Source organism: Rhipicephalus microplus, chromosome 5, assembly GCF_043290135.1.
Source record: "Rhipicephalus microplus isolate Deutch F79 chromosome 5, USDA_Rmic, whole genome shotgun sequence".
Taxonomy (NCBI): Eukaryota; Metazoa; Arthropoda; class Arachnida; order Ixodida; family Ixodidae; genus Rhipicephalus; species Rhipicephalus microplus.
The window spans coordinates 160,089,747-160,104,166 of record NC_134704.1 but is presented as its reverse complement, the minus strand read 5'-3'; the positions used below and the strand labels follow the sequence as shown (position 1 = coordinate 160,104,166).

The 14,420-nt window shown below is 48.0% G+C and overlaps 1 protein-coding gene across 1 annotated transcript in view; it reads right to left on the bottom strand.

Moving 5' to 3' along the window:
• LOC119173666 (ornithine decarboxylase-like) overlaps positions 1–13,936 on the bottom strand; it is a 50,236-nt gene extending 36,300 nt beyond the window's left edge. Inside the window, exons 1-2 of the mRNA XM_075894447.1 lie at positions 13,646–13,936; positions 345–444 (exon numbers count right to left, since the gene is read on the bottom strand). Coding sequence (XP_075750562.1) covers positions 345–444; positions 13,646–13,723 — 178 coding nt within the window. The 5' untranslated portion in view covers positions 13,724–13,936. The remainder of the gene's footprint in view (positions 1–344; positions 445–13,645) is intronic.
• Between the last annotated feature and the right edge of the window lie 484 nt (positions 13,937–14,420).

Sequence of the window (14,420 nt, the reverse complement as noted above, 5' to 3'; positions counted from 1 at the left end):
CCGCTCCTTCGACATTTCTAGTTGGAAAGAAGCCTGTTCGTCTTCACTGCCGCGGGCACATGAAGTACAGAACAATATGTTGGTAGGAAGAACAGTGAAAATGGCTATAGAGATGCTCAAGTGCTGGCGCCAAGAAGCGTGCGCAAAGTCCCCAAAGCCAAACACTGCTTTTTGTTATGCATACAAACTGTCACTGACATTTTTTTATTCCACTGCAAAGCGTTCAGTCTATCATTGCTTGAAAATTTGTTACCATATCCCGAAGCACCAACGTTATTTACGTTCAACACCCACTTTCACTTCTAACATAGTACAACCAATTTTTCAGGACCAACCGAACTCACCATAAAAAGGCTTAACTCGTGGCATATGCTTGCGTAAAAGGTCAATCTTGTAATACACGTCGTCTATGTCGACAACGAAAATTGGGTTTTCTATGCCATCCTGCAAAAAAAGGTCAACTTCAGTCATCAGCAACGCAGTGAAAACTTCTGAATACCACAGTCCACTCGTTAATATTCTGGCGTTGAAAAAGTGGTATCACTTTGCAGTAAGCTGCTTCGAATATGTCAAAGCTCAATGCTCCGGTGTAGTCGGCCAATGCACAAGTTTGAAGCGCCGCAGTAGTTTTTTTCAGCCAGCATTACCAAGAAGCCAGCCATAACTTGCTTACACTATCAGTACAAGGCTCAGTAGAGCTGATTCGTTCTTAACTTTTTCTTGCCATACGAAGTGATGATAGGTTATCCTGAATGATGCCAAATGTTGAAAAGTTATACATGACGTTACACGTGAGGTATAAGTGATGCGAGTCTGGTTCAGCACAGTCGCCCCTCACCGTTATGGCTGTATTTTGTCCTGGACTGCTTGAAACGACTCGAGTCTAGCAGCCTCGCTTGGCAGCGTGCCCCGTTTACTGATAAGCGCCTTCGCCATTGTTAGTGCGAACAATTTTGGCCTCGTTATGCCTGCAGCCAAGTGCTCGTTTTAGACAGTACGAAAGAGTACATGCACTGTTGGCAGTGGCGTAACCTCTGGCGTCACCACGTGCTTGCACGCAGTACAGGACTTTTGTCTAATGGGCACACCACTATGTGCACACCGCTTACGTGAGCAGGAATACCTGGCGCGACCGGCGCATACACCCACATCGAAACATGGTCGTGGCACCGAAAGCAGTTGTCGTCCACCTAATTTTTTTTAAAGTAACCGACGTGCACTCTGTAGCTCGTTAGCTTCGAATACAATATTTTATTTGCTGCGATTTATTTCCTTAAGATATGACTGCAATGTATCTGTGTCGATGCGGCTTCGTTGCGGTAGGCTTAGCGAGTCGCGTTCCCGATATTTCAGACATGGATTACGTGCTTATTATTGATTTATTTCATAATACTGTCAGCCCTCTCATAAGGGCTCTTACAGGTAGGGTACAACCAAATACAAACCAACCAATGTACGTCTATGTCAGGTGCTAGCGTAATCAATAATACATGTGTAACATTTTATCAGACCGACAAACACTGTCTGCCTTCACAGCAATGCCTGGCTACGCATTACAAGTCTTAAAGACAGCTGGGAGAAAGAAAACAAAGAACGTCAAACCAAACAAACTTGCAGGCTTATCATCTGGCAGCTCATTCACTCAAATACATGTCCAACAATTTTTCGAATCGGCAAAGATCGTTTGCATTTACTAAAATGCCTGGCAACGCATTCCAAAGCTCAATCGCAGCTGGAAAAAAAGAATAACGAAACACATCACTCCGACAAAAGTACGGTACTAAAACACAGTCGTGATTAACCCGACTGCTTCGTTTTCCTGGTACTTTTAAGTACAAATATTTGGTAATTTTTAGTTGTCCATGCAGTATCCTTAGAAGAGCTTTCAACTGGTTTTTATGTCTTCGTGCCTCAAGTAATTCTAGTTCACAGGACGCCAACATCTGCGTGACAGTATCTTACCGGCGGTAATTCGTGCTAATGAAGTGGAATGCACGGCATTGAACGTTTTCTAATTTTGTATTTATCATGCATAGATTGCGCCACTTGCCGAGGTGGCAGCTACGAGACAGGCTATGTCACGTCTTTGCGTTACCGGAATTCCGGACAGACTAAAAAGCTCCAGGGTCCAGGCAGGCAAGCTGATGGCACAGTGTAGCCAGTGACACAGACACCGTTACGAGTCGCACCGCTGCCGACACTGTTGCGTAGTGCGGTGAGGTCACGAGCCGCCAAAGTCACCAGCTGTTTAGTAGCGTGTGTTTCTCAGCTAGCGACTGCTTCTGCGCAGAGCTGTTACACGAGCGGACACGATGATTGTGAGTTAAGGCAAGGTTTATATAGAGCATAGAAATAAAGGTGTCACATATTCGGCACTGGGGCCGACAGCTTAGGGACTCGAAGAGCCGAGATGTCTTCTCTGTGACGCATACGTCGGCTGCTTCGCGAAGCGCCGCGTGGTTCTTTATGGGTCCCAGGGTATCCTTTACATAATCAATGTCCAATCAGAACTGCCACCGGGTTGCGTAAGAATCCCTCAATGGGGACCCGCCACGGGGTTGCGTCATGATGCTCAAATTTGAAGCCGTTGTGCTGTGTTGCACCCAAGGACGAGTAATGTTGCCACGCATTGCGTAAGACTCGCCAGACCGGATGGCGCCGCCTGCATCATCGGGTTGCTATCTGGCCAGCGGGTTGAGCGAGCTCGCCGTGCGTTGCGTAAGACAGACCGGCGGCGCCGGGCTACATGACGTCGTTGAGATAATGGCGTCAGGCGGGCTTCCTCACTGGCCTTGGCACAGATTGTCTTTCCAGAGGCAATGACATTCGGTGTGGACTTCTAGGCGTAACAGCACCCCCACCGCCAGACAATGCGCCGTAAAGGTGAGCTGCTTCCACGTGGCTTGGATGTCGGGCGCGCTCGTTCGCAAGGTCCCTCCAGGTTCGCCTCCCGGGCCAGGGAAGGATGTGACTCGAAGTTCAGTTCCGTGAACACATCCCATTCTTGAGGGCGGATCCCAGCTCCACTGGCTTGCCGCCAAAACTTGTCGACTAAATTTACTAGTCTTTTGACAATTTTTGGCCTCAGTACTTGTCGATGGTTTTGCAACTTGTCAAAAATGGTTCGACAGCAGACAACACACGACACAAGCAAGTCCCCTCGGTTACCCGACAGAGTACCAGACAAAGTGTAGTACAACATATACCTATCTACGAGTCTATCGGAATTTCGTTCCCTCTACATCAAGAGGCTTATGAGGGACACAAGACTCTTAAAATAAGAACTCAAATGTTTACACGTACAACAACGTAAACTCAGCCCCTTGAGATCACTCTGGACGAGAGCACCCAGCTAAGGCTGTGATGAGGACAAAATTTTGCCCCGACTCGCCAGCGAAAGACCAAAAGGTGGAAGAGGTACTTTTTAAAACGCGCGACTCAATGCGTCTGCATTAGCGTTTAGCTTTCCTTTTTTTGTAGCGAACGTCAAAGTTGTGCTGTTGGAGTATCATGCTCCACCTCAGTAACCGGCCACTTTTAGGTGACATGTTATTTAACCAGGTTAGAGGAGAGGGGTACTTTTCGACCACAAACCTCGAACCGGAGACATAACAAGCTAGCTTTTGAACGGCCCACACGAGGCAAGCGCATTCCTTTTCAGAGGTACTGTATGCCTCCTCCCTGCCACTGAGTTTTGGACTTAAATACAAAACTGGCCTTTCGTTACCAGCACTGTCTTTCTGACACAATACAGCTCCCATGCCGCGATCACTCGCGTCGCATTGAATCACAAATCTCTTAGATAAATCGGGTGCCATGAGAACGGGCTTCTCGCTTAGGGCCTGTTTCAGCTTGCAAAACGCATTCTCTTTTGAGTCCCATGCCACTTTACCGGCTCGGACTTTCGAAGTGCGTCAGTTATAGGGCTGGCAACGCTAGAATAGTTTTGCACGTAATGCTGATAGTATTCAGCTAGGCCCAAAAATGCAAAATTTGCGGTTGGTCATGGATAGTTCACGACGGCGGCTACCTACATTTTTGAAGATCTGCGCCGGCCACGCCCCGCAACTTGCTCCAGGTAAGACAACTCACCGCACCCTAGGTGGCATTTAGCAGGTTTCACGGTAAGGCCAGCTTCTTTCAACCTGTTTAGCACTCCTAAATGTTCGACATGTTCTTCCCAGCTGTTTGAGAAGATGGCAATATCGTCAAGATACGACAGAGCAAACTCAGAGAGGCCTTTAAGAGCGTGGTCTATTAAGCCTGAAAAACCAAAAGGGGCCTTTTTGAATCCAAAGCTGAGCTTAAGTGGACGATACGTTCGTTTGGAATGGAGAAACGAACACGGAAATGCGGCTAGCGCGCTCCGTAAGGGGTTCTTGCCAATACCCTCGCATGATATTTAACGTGGAAATACAGCTAGACTGCGACACAGTTTCTACCCCCTCCTCTAGGTTTGGTATCGGGTAAGTTTAGTCTCGAGTTATGGCGTTAAGACGCCAATATTTATTGCATGGCCTAGGATCTTTTTCCGGCCCCTAAACAGTATTACAGGGAATGTATAGTCACTCTCGCCCGGTACTATGACCCCTAACTCCAGCATTTTATCGATCTTCTCTTTCATGATCTGCTTTTGCACAGGGGAACATTGATACGGCTTGCTACGGATCGGCTCATCACATGTTAGCTCAATTTCGTGTTCAATCATCGTCATGTTTCCGGGACGGTCCGAAAACACGTCTTCAAACTCGGAAACAATCTTCCTCAAGTCCTCCTTCTCGACATCACTTAACCTAGGCTCCAGGGTCAGCTTCCCCAAGATTGCATCAGATCCCCTTTCGATTACATCACTAGAAGTCAAATTTTCTGCCGAAACGCGTACTAGTTCTATAGGTTCAGGGAACCAGCGAGATGTTGGCGTGAATCTTCAAAAAGGAAGGGGTTCGCATCGCGCAGGTTCCTTCGTGTACGCTGGGCCGCCTCCGCCCCCGCCCGAAAGACCAGCCAACAATAAACAGGACCCCCGGTGTCGTTTACGAAATTCCGTGCGCCGAGTGTCCATCTTCGTATATCAGCGAGACTAAAAGCCTGCCGAAACGACTGAAGCAACACGCCAACGGTGTGGGGAAGTTCTGCAAAGAGCGCAGCGCAGTCACCGAGCATGATGGGACATCGGATCCCCGTATAGATTTTGAAGCGACAGCCGTCCTTGAAGGAGAGCCGAACTGAAGGAGAAGGTTATTACTCGAGTCATGGCACATACAGAGGACAGCCCATTACATCAACCACTCTCTAGGAAACCTTCCCCCAGTGTATACACATGAACTGCGCTCTATGGCAAAGTAAGAGAGAGAGAAAGCGGGTCATTACCAGCCAAGCGAGTGCTTTGAACATGCCGCTGCTACGTAGTCTCCGCAGTCACCTTTGAGGAAGGAACCAAGTCGGTTTCGAAACGTCGGGTATCTTCAAAACTTTTGGTTGGAGTCTAAATCATCTCTCAGTTTCATACGCAACCAGACAGACTTTTGCTGAATGTTTAGCTTTGCTTCAAAGGTGCGTTTCCTCGCCGATTCGTCATAGTACTCCTTCGACAACACTTGTGGAGCCTTCATGTGGTTTTCAACAAGACCTTTCGTTTTTTTAAGCCTCTGAACGAGGTCTAGAACATACGCAACTACATTAGAGTCCTCATCAACTCTCTTCCAGAACTCCAGGACTCCCGCAGCATTCGAAATGATGTTCTCAAACTCCTCCCTTAGATAAACTCTGCAGGGCTAAAACCAGTGCTCTCATGAGCAGCTGATTTCAAAGCAAACATAGTGGGAAGAATACACGCTTCCCAGTCGCATTTGTCCTCGTAGCATACAGCTCTCAGTATTCGTTTCAGAACGAAAAGCATACGCTCTACCGGATTAGATTGAGAGTGATGGATCGAGTAGTGTACTACTTTTATTCCGCATTTATCTAAAAAGCTAGAGGGAAGGCAGCTGGTGAAGACACTATCGTTGTCGCATTGAATTTCAGAAGAAAATCCAACGCGTGCAAATATAGATAGCAGTGCATCCACCACATAAAGACAATTGAGCTCCTTATGTGGTATAGTTTCTGGACATTTCGTGGCTACACTGAGAGCCGTTAGTATGTACCGACAACCTTGCCTTGACTCTGGAAATGGCCCGTCGATATCAATTACTACGCGCCGGAAATGTTCTGTGATGTACGGCACTAGCTTCACGGCTGCCTTCCACTTGTCCGTGTATTTCCCCACTCTCTGACAAGTGTCGCATGAGCGTACAAAGTCTTCAATGTTGCTCCAGCATTTCGGCCAATAAAACTCAAGAGAAATTCTACCCTTGGTCTTCTTTATGCCGAGATGTCCTGCCCACGCGTTTTCATTCGCCAGTTGCAAGAGTTATTGACGATACGTTTGTGGCAGCGAGAGCAGCTCATACTTGCTACCTTGCACATTTGTGAAGCTCCGATACAGGAGCCCTGCTTTCTCAAAACAAGAATAATTATTTTTCTTTGTTTCCAACTTTACGCTTTGCATTAGCGCTTTATTCAAGAGGCCCTCACGCTGCTCTCGAATCAGCGTTTCTTGATCTACCCTCGACAGCTCACCCCAACTTTCTGCAACATGTAACAGCGTAGCACCCCTCTCGCTCTCATCCGATGGCGTCATGTCGTCTCCTCCACCGACAGAGACGGCTTCCACGTCGGGCGGCTCGAGTGACTCATCCGGAGAACTACCTGTCCGAAGCACTATCGCCTCGCCGCCAAGGTCACACAGATCAGCCTATTTAGCAGGTGGTGTTTCACTACACTAAACGAGATCAAATTCCTGCAAATGCTTCCCCGCTTGCGATTGCGTGAGGGCTATGTAGGCTAAGTTGAAGAAGAACGATTTACCCCGCTCTTTGAGAATCTACTCAGATTGAAAAAAAGATAAGGAAAACGTTCCGGAAGTGCGGCAGACACAACCACTTCGGTGTGAAGCTTACCGAACGGGCCTGCAATGGCAACCGCAGCTATTGGTAAGCAAGCACTCTGCTCCTCGGCGACTTGCATGATACACGCGAATTCTCCTCTAAAGTCGTCGGAGACACCAACGAAGGATGGACAATGTCCATGGTTGCCTCTGAGTCTCTAAGTGCTCAGCACGTTTTCACATTCACACTAATTTCCTGGACATTCGCCTCTAACAGCCGCGTGTTTTTTTCCGATTCTCGGATTTTTGCGAAAGCGAACTTTTGTTTACAGTTGACCACCACGTGCCCTTCCTTTTTGCAGTTGTAGCAGATAAGCAGCTTCCGTGGTTCAATTGCCCATGTGGGGTCAGTGCCTTGTTTAGGAACCTCACTCGATTTCTCAACTTCCGTTTGCCCTTCCCCTACAGTCTCCTTCGTAAAAGACGGGTCCTTCCTGAAATTACTCTGCGGAGTGGGTTTCCGTTGATCAGGTTTCTTTGAAAAGCTCTCTTTCCTTTCATCGTTGCCCGTGTGCTCAGATTTGGGTGCACGTTAAAGAACCCCAGGTGGTCAAAATTTCCGGAGCCCTCCACTACGGCGTCTCTCATAATCATATGGTGGTTTTGGGACGTTAAACCCCCCATATCAATCAATCAAATCCTTTCATCGTTATCAACCCTGCTATGCAACTTTCGGCGAGTATAATACTGCTCAGCTAACCCTGCTGCCTTGTTAAGCTGCACTTCACCAAGATTGTCCTGCAGCCACAGCTTGACATCATCCTCAATGCAGCGCAAGAATCGCTTTAATGCAATGCATTCTACCACTTTATCGCGATCGTCATAAACACCTTCGCCCTTGAGCTAGTCAATTAAATCGACTTTAGGACGAAACGCGTCCTAAAGCCGATTTGTAGTGTCTTCACCTAAGCAACGTGTACCTCATTGCCCTTTTTTGCGTACCGGAACCTTTGCTGAAAAGCCTCGGGTAACACCTTAAAATGTCTCAAGAGCACTTCCTTAACCTCGTCATTGCTCTGGAACACTTTACTCGACTAGCACGTTATCATGTCTGACACTTCGCCAGGAAAAAGAGCTAACAGGTTCTGCTACCAAAACGACCGCTCCAGGCATTTCGCTCACAGACGTGTTCGAACTTGACGAGATGCTTCACCATGTCCTCGCCGACGGCGAACGGTGGCAGTTCACAGTCGGTAGGTGGTCCTGAATTCCATAACCGCTGATCGGAACTGCCGCAGAAGCTACGCTAGGTGCCTGCGAAAACTGTAGGATTGCCGATTCTATTCGTTTCAACTCGAGGCGCTCCTATCTCTCGGCCTCCTCAAGGCGTTCTCGCCTTTCAGCTTCTTCGCATTCACGACGCCTTTCGGCAACTTCGCGTTTGTGAACTTCTCGCCTTTCAGCCTCCTCGCGGCGTGCTTTGATATCCGCCCAGGTCTCATCGACTTCCTCAGCAGTTACTCCTGCATGCTTTATGATCTCAAGGATCTATTTGCTTTCATTTCACACAGCCCAAAATAAGGCCAAGTTCATCACAAACATCGACGAGTTCTTTCACTTTAAGATTCTCCGTCGTTTAAACTAGGCTCTTGCTGTTTGCCCTGTTAAAAATATACTTGCCGTACCCACTATAATTCGACTAGCAAGACGCGCAAGCAATTTTTAATACTGCCGTGCTTGCACCCTCCGCGTTAACATTCGTTTCAAAGCGCTCTGACTTGGCTTGAAACGATCAAAGCTTATTCCAATGGTTCACACAGCATTCTCTAAACTACCATAACTTGTGCTAGAACAGTCTGGTGAACTGAGAGTAAAACATCAGGCACTCACCACATTGATGTCGCTGACGCCGGCGGATCCCGCAGCTGCCACCCACTTTTACGAGTCGCACCGCTGCTGACACTGTTGCGTAGTGCGCCGAGGTCACGGACTGTCAAGGTCACCAGCAGTTTGTTAGCATTTGTTTCTCAGCTCGGAACCACTTCTGCGCAGAGCTGGTAGATGAGCGGACAAGGCGACGGAGAGTTAAGGCTCCTATTAACCAAAGTTAACAAGAGTCGCCGAGAAAAGACTGTCGTCATAAGACTGCATGGCTTGTTCGACTTTAGGGCCATGCACCCTTTGGCCTTTGCTCGGCACCTGCGACTTTCCAACGAGTCATGAGTGCAGTCCTAGCTCAATTGAAGTAGCAGACTTGCCTCCTTTACTTGGGCGACGTCGTTGCGTTTTCCTCAAGCTTCTACACGAACATCTTCAGCACCTTCATACTGTACTTCAAGCAATCAGTAGCTTCTGTCAGACCCTAAAGCCAGAGAAACTTGCTTCCCCTACAAGGACCCCTATTTTCGGGTCACGTGATCAGCAACACAGGAGTGCGGCCAGATCCACAGAAAACAGCTGCCATCACCACCTAGTCACCCGCCGACAACAAAGCCGTGCGCTGATCTCTCAGCTTGTACGCCTATTACAGACATTTCGCCAAGCATTTTTCACACACCTCCAAGCCGCTAATGGTGCTCACGAAGACCAATGTCGATTTGAAGTGGGAAACGGCGCAAATTGAAGCGTTTTAGAAACTGAATGGACGCCTGTAGACTTTTTCCGATGCTTGCGCATTTTGACGAATACGCCAATACGGAAATCGACGCCGACGCAACTAGTGTAGTTCTCGGTGCCGTTCCTGTACACAAAACTAATGGAGATCAGTTATGCTAGCCGGTCGCTATAAAAGGCAGATTGCCTTCGATAGCCACGGCTAGCATAACATGACTAAAAAAAGAGTCCTTGTTGTATTCTGGGCTACGTCAAAGTATCCTCTATACCTTTACGGAAGGCTGCCCAATGTTTTGAGTGACCAAAAAGCCTTGTGCTGGCTAGCAAGCTTGAAGGACCCTTCAGGTCACCGCGCACTGGAGTCTAAGACTTCAAGAACTTGGCGTTATCATCGTTTACAACTCCGGACTGAAGCACTCTGACGCCGACTGCCTGTCACGTGCCCCGTTAAGCCACCACAAGGGACGACGAGAGCGGAGACCACTTTTTAAGAGCCTTAGGAGTCGATGACTTTGCCGAAGAACCGACAGCTGACGCTGAATTCAAGGATCTTGTTGAATACCTCGAGGGCAAAACTGCCGTCCTTCCAAATGTATTCAAGTAAGCAGTGGCGTTGTTTTTCTTGCGCAGAGTATCCTCGTTAAGAAAAAAATTCTCGCCACACCGGACCAGCTACCTTCGGCGTTACGTCCAGACGTTCTGAATGCTCTGCATAATGACCCGATGGCTGGATATCTTGGAGTTTTCCGTACGCTCGTGAGTATACAGGAAAAGTACTACTGGCCCCGCCCCACTACAGACGTGACCCACTACGTAAAAACCTTTCGAGACTGTCAGCGACGCAACACACTACCTACAAGGCCATAATACAGGGTTTTTTCAACCGATCGAACCACCTCGCTGACCTGCTGGGGCTGTTTCCGACGTCCAATTTCGGGAACAAACGGATCATCGTAACTACTTACTACCTCACCTGCTACACCCAAACAAAGGGCCCACCCAAAAGGTAGTGCCAAAGAAGTAGCCAAGTTATTCATTGCGAAGATAGTGGTTCGTCATGGCGTCCCAGAAGGTCTTATCACTGACAGAGGTACGGCCTTTACTACGGATTTTACTCAGGTGATCTTGAGACATAGCCAGACAGGCCACCGCCACCGCACCGCCTACCACACCCATACGAATGGCCTCACTGATGGTCTGAACAAGACCATCGCCAACATGCTGGCCATGTACGTCGACCTTGAACAGAAGACGTGAGACACCATTCTTCCGTACGTGACCTTCGCGTACAACACAGCCGCACAGGAGATGACGCAGCTGACGCCGTACAAATCGGTCTGAGGAATAAAACCGGACATAACGCTACACGCAACGCTGCCTATTGTCGCTGATGAAGGGAACCTACATACGATCGACAGCCGCCGTCACAATCTTCGACGACTCTTCACAGATTACCAGCCCGGGGACCGTGTTTCGGTGTAGATGCCGATACGCCGATGTAGACTGAGTGAAAAACGTGTGCCATGGTACTTCAGACCGTACAGAGTAATTCAGCTTCTCAGCTTACAAGACTACAAGGTATGGTATGAGTTCGTGATGCCTTTATGGCATCATGAACTCTCAATGGGGCCGTGCACGACCTGATGTAGTCCATGCCATGCGCCTCAAGTCGTTTCATGGCCGTTAATAAACCGAAAGAGCTTCTCTTTGACTAAACTTGTCATGGGTTAGGCGTAACCGGCAGTATCAGGCAAATAGATCAACAGACAGACACACAAACAGACAGACGCACGAATGGACGGGCGGACGCATGGATGGACGGAAGCATGGACAGAAGCACGAACGGACGCATGCACAGAGCACTGAGGGATGGATGGATGGATGGATGAATGGATGAATGGATGGATGGATGGATGCATGGATGGATGGATGGATGGATGGATGGATGGATGGATGGATGGATGGATGGATGGATGGATGGATGGATAAATGGATGGATGGATGGACGGACGGACGGACGGACGGACGGACTGACGGACAGACGGACGGATGGACAGACAGACAGACAGACAGACAGACAGACAGACAGACAGACAGACAGACAGACAGACAGACAGATGAACGAATGGACGCACGGACCCACAGGCGGACTGACAAACGGATGTACAGATAGCCAGGCAGACAGGCAGACGCACATACAAAAAAACAGACCGACAGACAGATGAACGAATGAACGAACGAACAGACGGACGAACGCTTCGCCCCACTGATCACCATTCACTTCGTGGCTGTAGTTTTTCGGAGGGGTTGCGATGTTATTGTAACTTATTCCTTGTACTTATTGTTTATTTTCTTACCTTATTATTGTACATTTGTCTTTTGTTAAAGCATCGAGATGATATGCCTTATTCAGAGGAGAGAGATGCCACATTCCGTCCTAAGATGTGCTACCGCCCCGTTCACAGTCAGTAATTTTCAGCGCAAACCGCACCTGCAGTGTTCGAAAAACTTCAGAACTGTAGTAGATTGTTTCGTTCAAATTACGCCCACTTAGCGAAAATTCAACATTGTCCTGCAACCTACGTGGCAGCTAGCGATAACGCTAGAATATTCGACGGCACGTGCATAAATGCCGACGCGTTTCACCGCTTGTCAGTTGTCCGATGGCTGATGCTCTCTCTGTTCGACGCTACAGTGCCAGTGCACATACGTCACTGTAATCTGATTATCAACTTACTGACCACAAGTTCGGCCTACTAAACAGTTTGATCTTTCAACTAGAGTTTGCTTGTTTCGTCTACGTCACGACCCCTTGACAATGTTTACGGCCCAACATTGACTTTGCCTGTCGTACATCTTGACAAGGCATTTTCCAATGAGCACGAAGTTATATGAATGCGCGAAACTATTCTTCCCGTCACACGCAAGCTGCGTCAGCAGCGCGGCAGCCATTTCGATCCTCTGCGTCTTTTCAGTGTGGTTGGGATGGGCGCGCGATTTTGCCGTGTGATTCAGATGACCGGATAAACACGCCGCGCTCCCGCCATCTCTGAGAGCATGCGTATCGTATATCTCTTAAAACCATGCTGAAAATGCGTTTTTTTATTATTTACAGAAAAGTGTCGAGTCTGGCCGCCATGTTGCCGATGCGCTCTCCTATCATGGAGTGTAGTGCTGAGCAAAAACAAATTTATAGGTAGACGCCACACTAATGTTGGTACATAAAATGACCACCACGAGTACCTTTGAGCTCTCGACCAGCCATCTGTCTTTCAAGCTGTACACAATTGGTGACGTATTACCAGCATGGACATACTGTTCTTGTAGCAGGAATCCGCGCAAATCGTGTGTATGTGTACGTGACGTAAAGGAAAGTGAAAGAAAAGGAAATTTTATGGCCGCAACGTAGCTACAGTCTTCCTGAATACGTGTTAATATGTGTGAAGGTGTGTGTGATTGGTGTAGGGGAGGGAGGGGGGGGGTGCTTAGGTTAGCGTGCGAGTGGCTGAGTTGCACAAAGGGCCATGCCACTATATTCACTGCATTCCGCTGTATACCCACATGTATAAACTCGTGAACCAGCCACAAAATAATCCGATTTGTACATTCACGTTAACGCTGCCAGAGCCGTGACTCGCTTAGAAGCCCACAAAGTTGAAAATGCCAGAGGCTTTTTGCAGACGTAATCTGTGCTGGCGTACATAAGCACCACCTGTGCCGCGCGAGGACGTACCTTGTGTAACGAGCCAATACAACTTCTCTTCACTGGATCGCTGTGCCGTCAGATCAAGGCGAAGCATCAGCATCAAGGCGAAGTGCATCAAGGCAAAGCGCATCAAGGCGAAGTGCATCCGACTTCGATGTTTTGTGAGTACACTTGTAACTCTACTACAAGGTTACACCTTTTTACAAACATATGCTGCTGTGTATACCTCGCCGATACATCGCACTGTAATATAAGCACAATTTTCAGCCTTCTGTAGCATTAAAGGCCCTCATTCAGGAAAACATCACGAGTCTACACTATGGTAAGATGCAACCAACCGGTTGCTCCAACGAGGATGAACTTCTTGATTACACCAGAGATATTGATAGGATGCTCACCTTGGCGTTATTGCCGATGATTTCTTTGGCAAACTCCCTCGTAGCGAGGCTGCTGATGAAGGTCGCGTCGTCATTCATGGCTACTCCCTCTAAATATTGGTGTAAATCAAGTAGCGTCGTCGTCAGAACTTTCCTATAGGTAGGGACTACACATCGAAGTGAACAATCAGCACTTGCTAGAACTCTGGTGGGTTTCTGTTTATGTTAACTTTAGATAGGTGACTGGCGTCCTGAAAAATATATGGCTCTGGATTCCTGGCTCTGTAAGTATGCAGATGTTCAGAGCTACGACGTTACGAACTACCGGCGACTCAGTGATTCTGTGGAAAGAGAAGCAATGTCAGCCGATTTTTATATCTGCGCAGACAGCTGGTAAATTGCAAAGCTAGGCGTATGTGCTGCGGCCGGACGTCGTATTTTTTTTTCATATTGGATTGAGACACAGAGACAGACAGGGAACATTATTGAGATGATGAGGGACTAGCCGGCAGAGAAATACCGTTGTTTATTGGAATATTGGAGGCGTTTTTTTTAAATGCATGCTATTGTGCAGCTGTTGCATGAAAGCAGTGAGTTACGCAGTCATCCCAGATACACACAAACCCCACGGCGCAGCGCATAGACCGAGAGTTTTTATTTTTATGTGGGGCGGGAACAAAATTGGTTTCATTACACTTACCATCTCTATATTTCTCTCTCTTTCTTTTATTTCACGCACATGTGTGTATACCTAAAGTGACCCTGAAGCGGTTTTTTAAAGTTATGTCAGCATTTA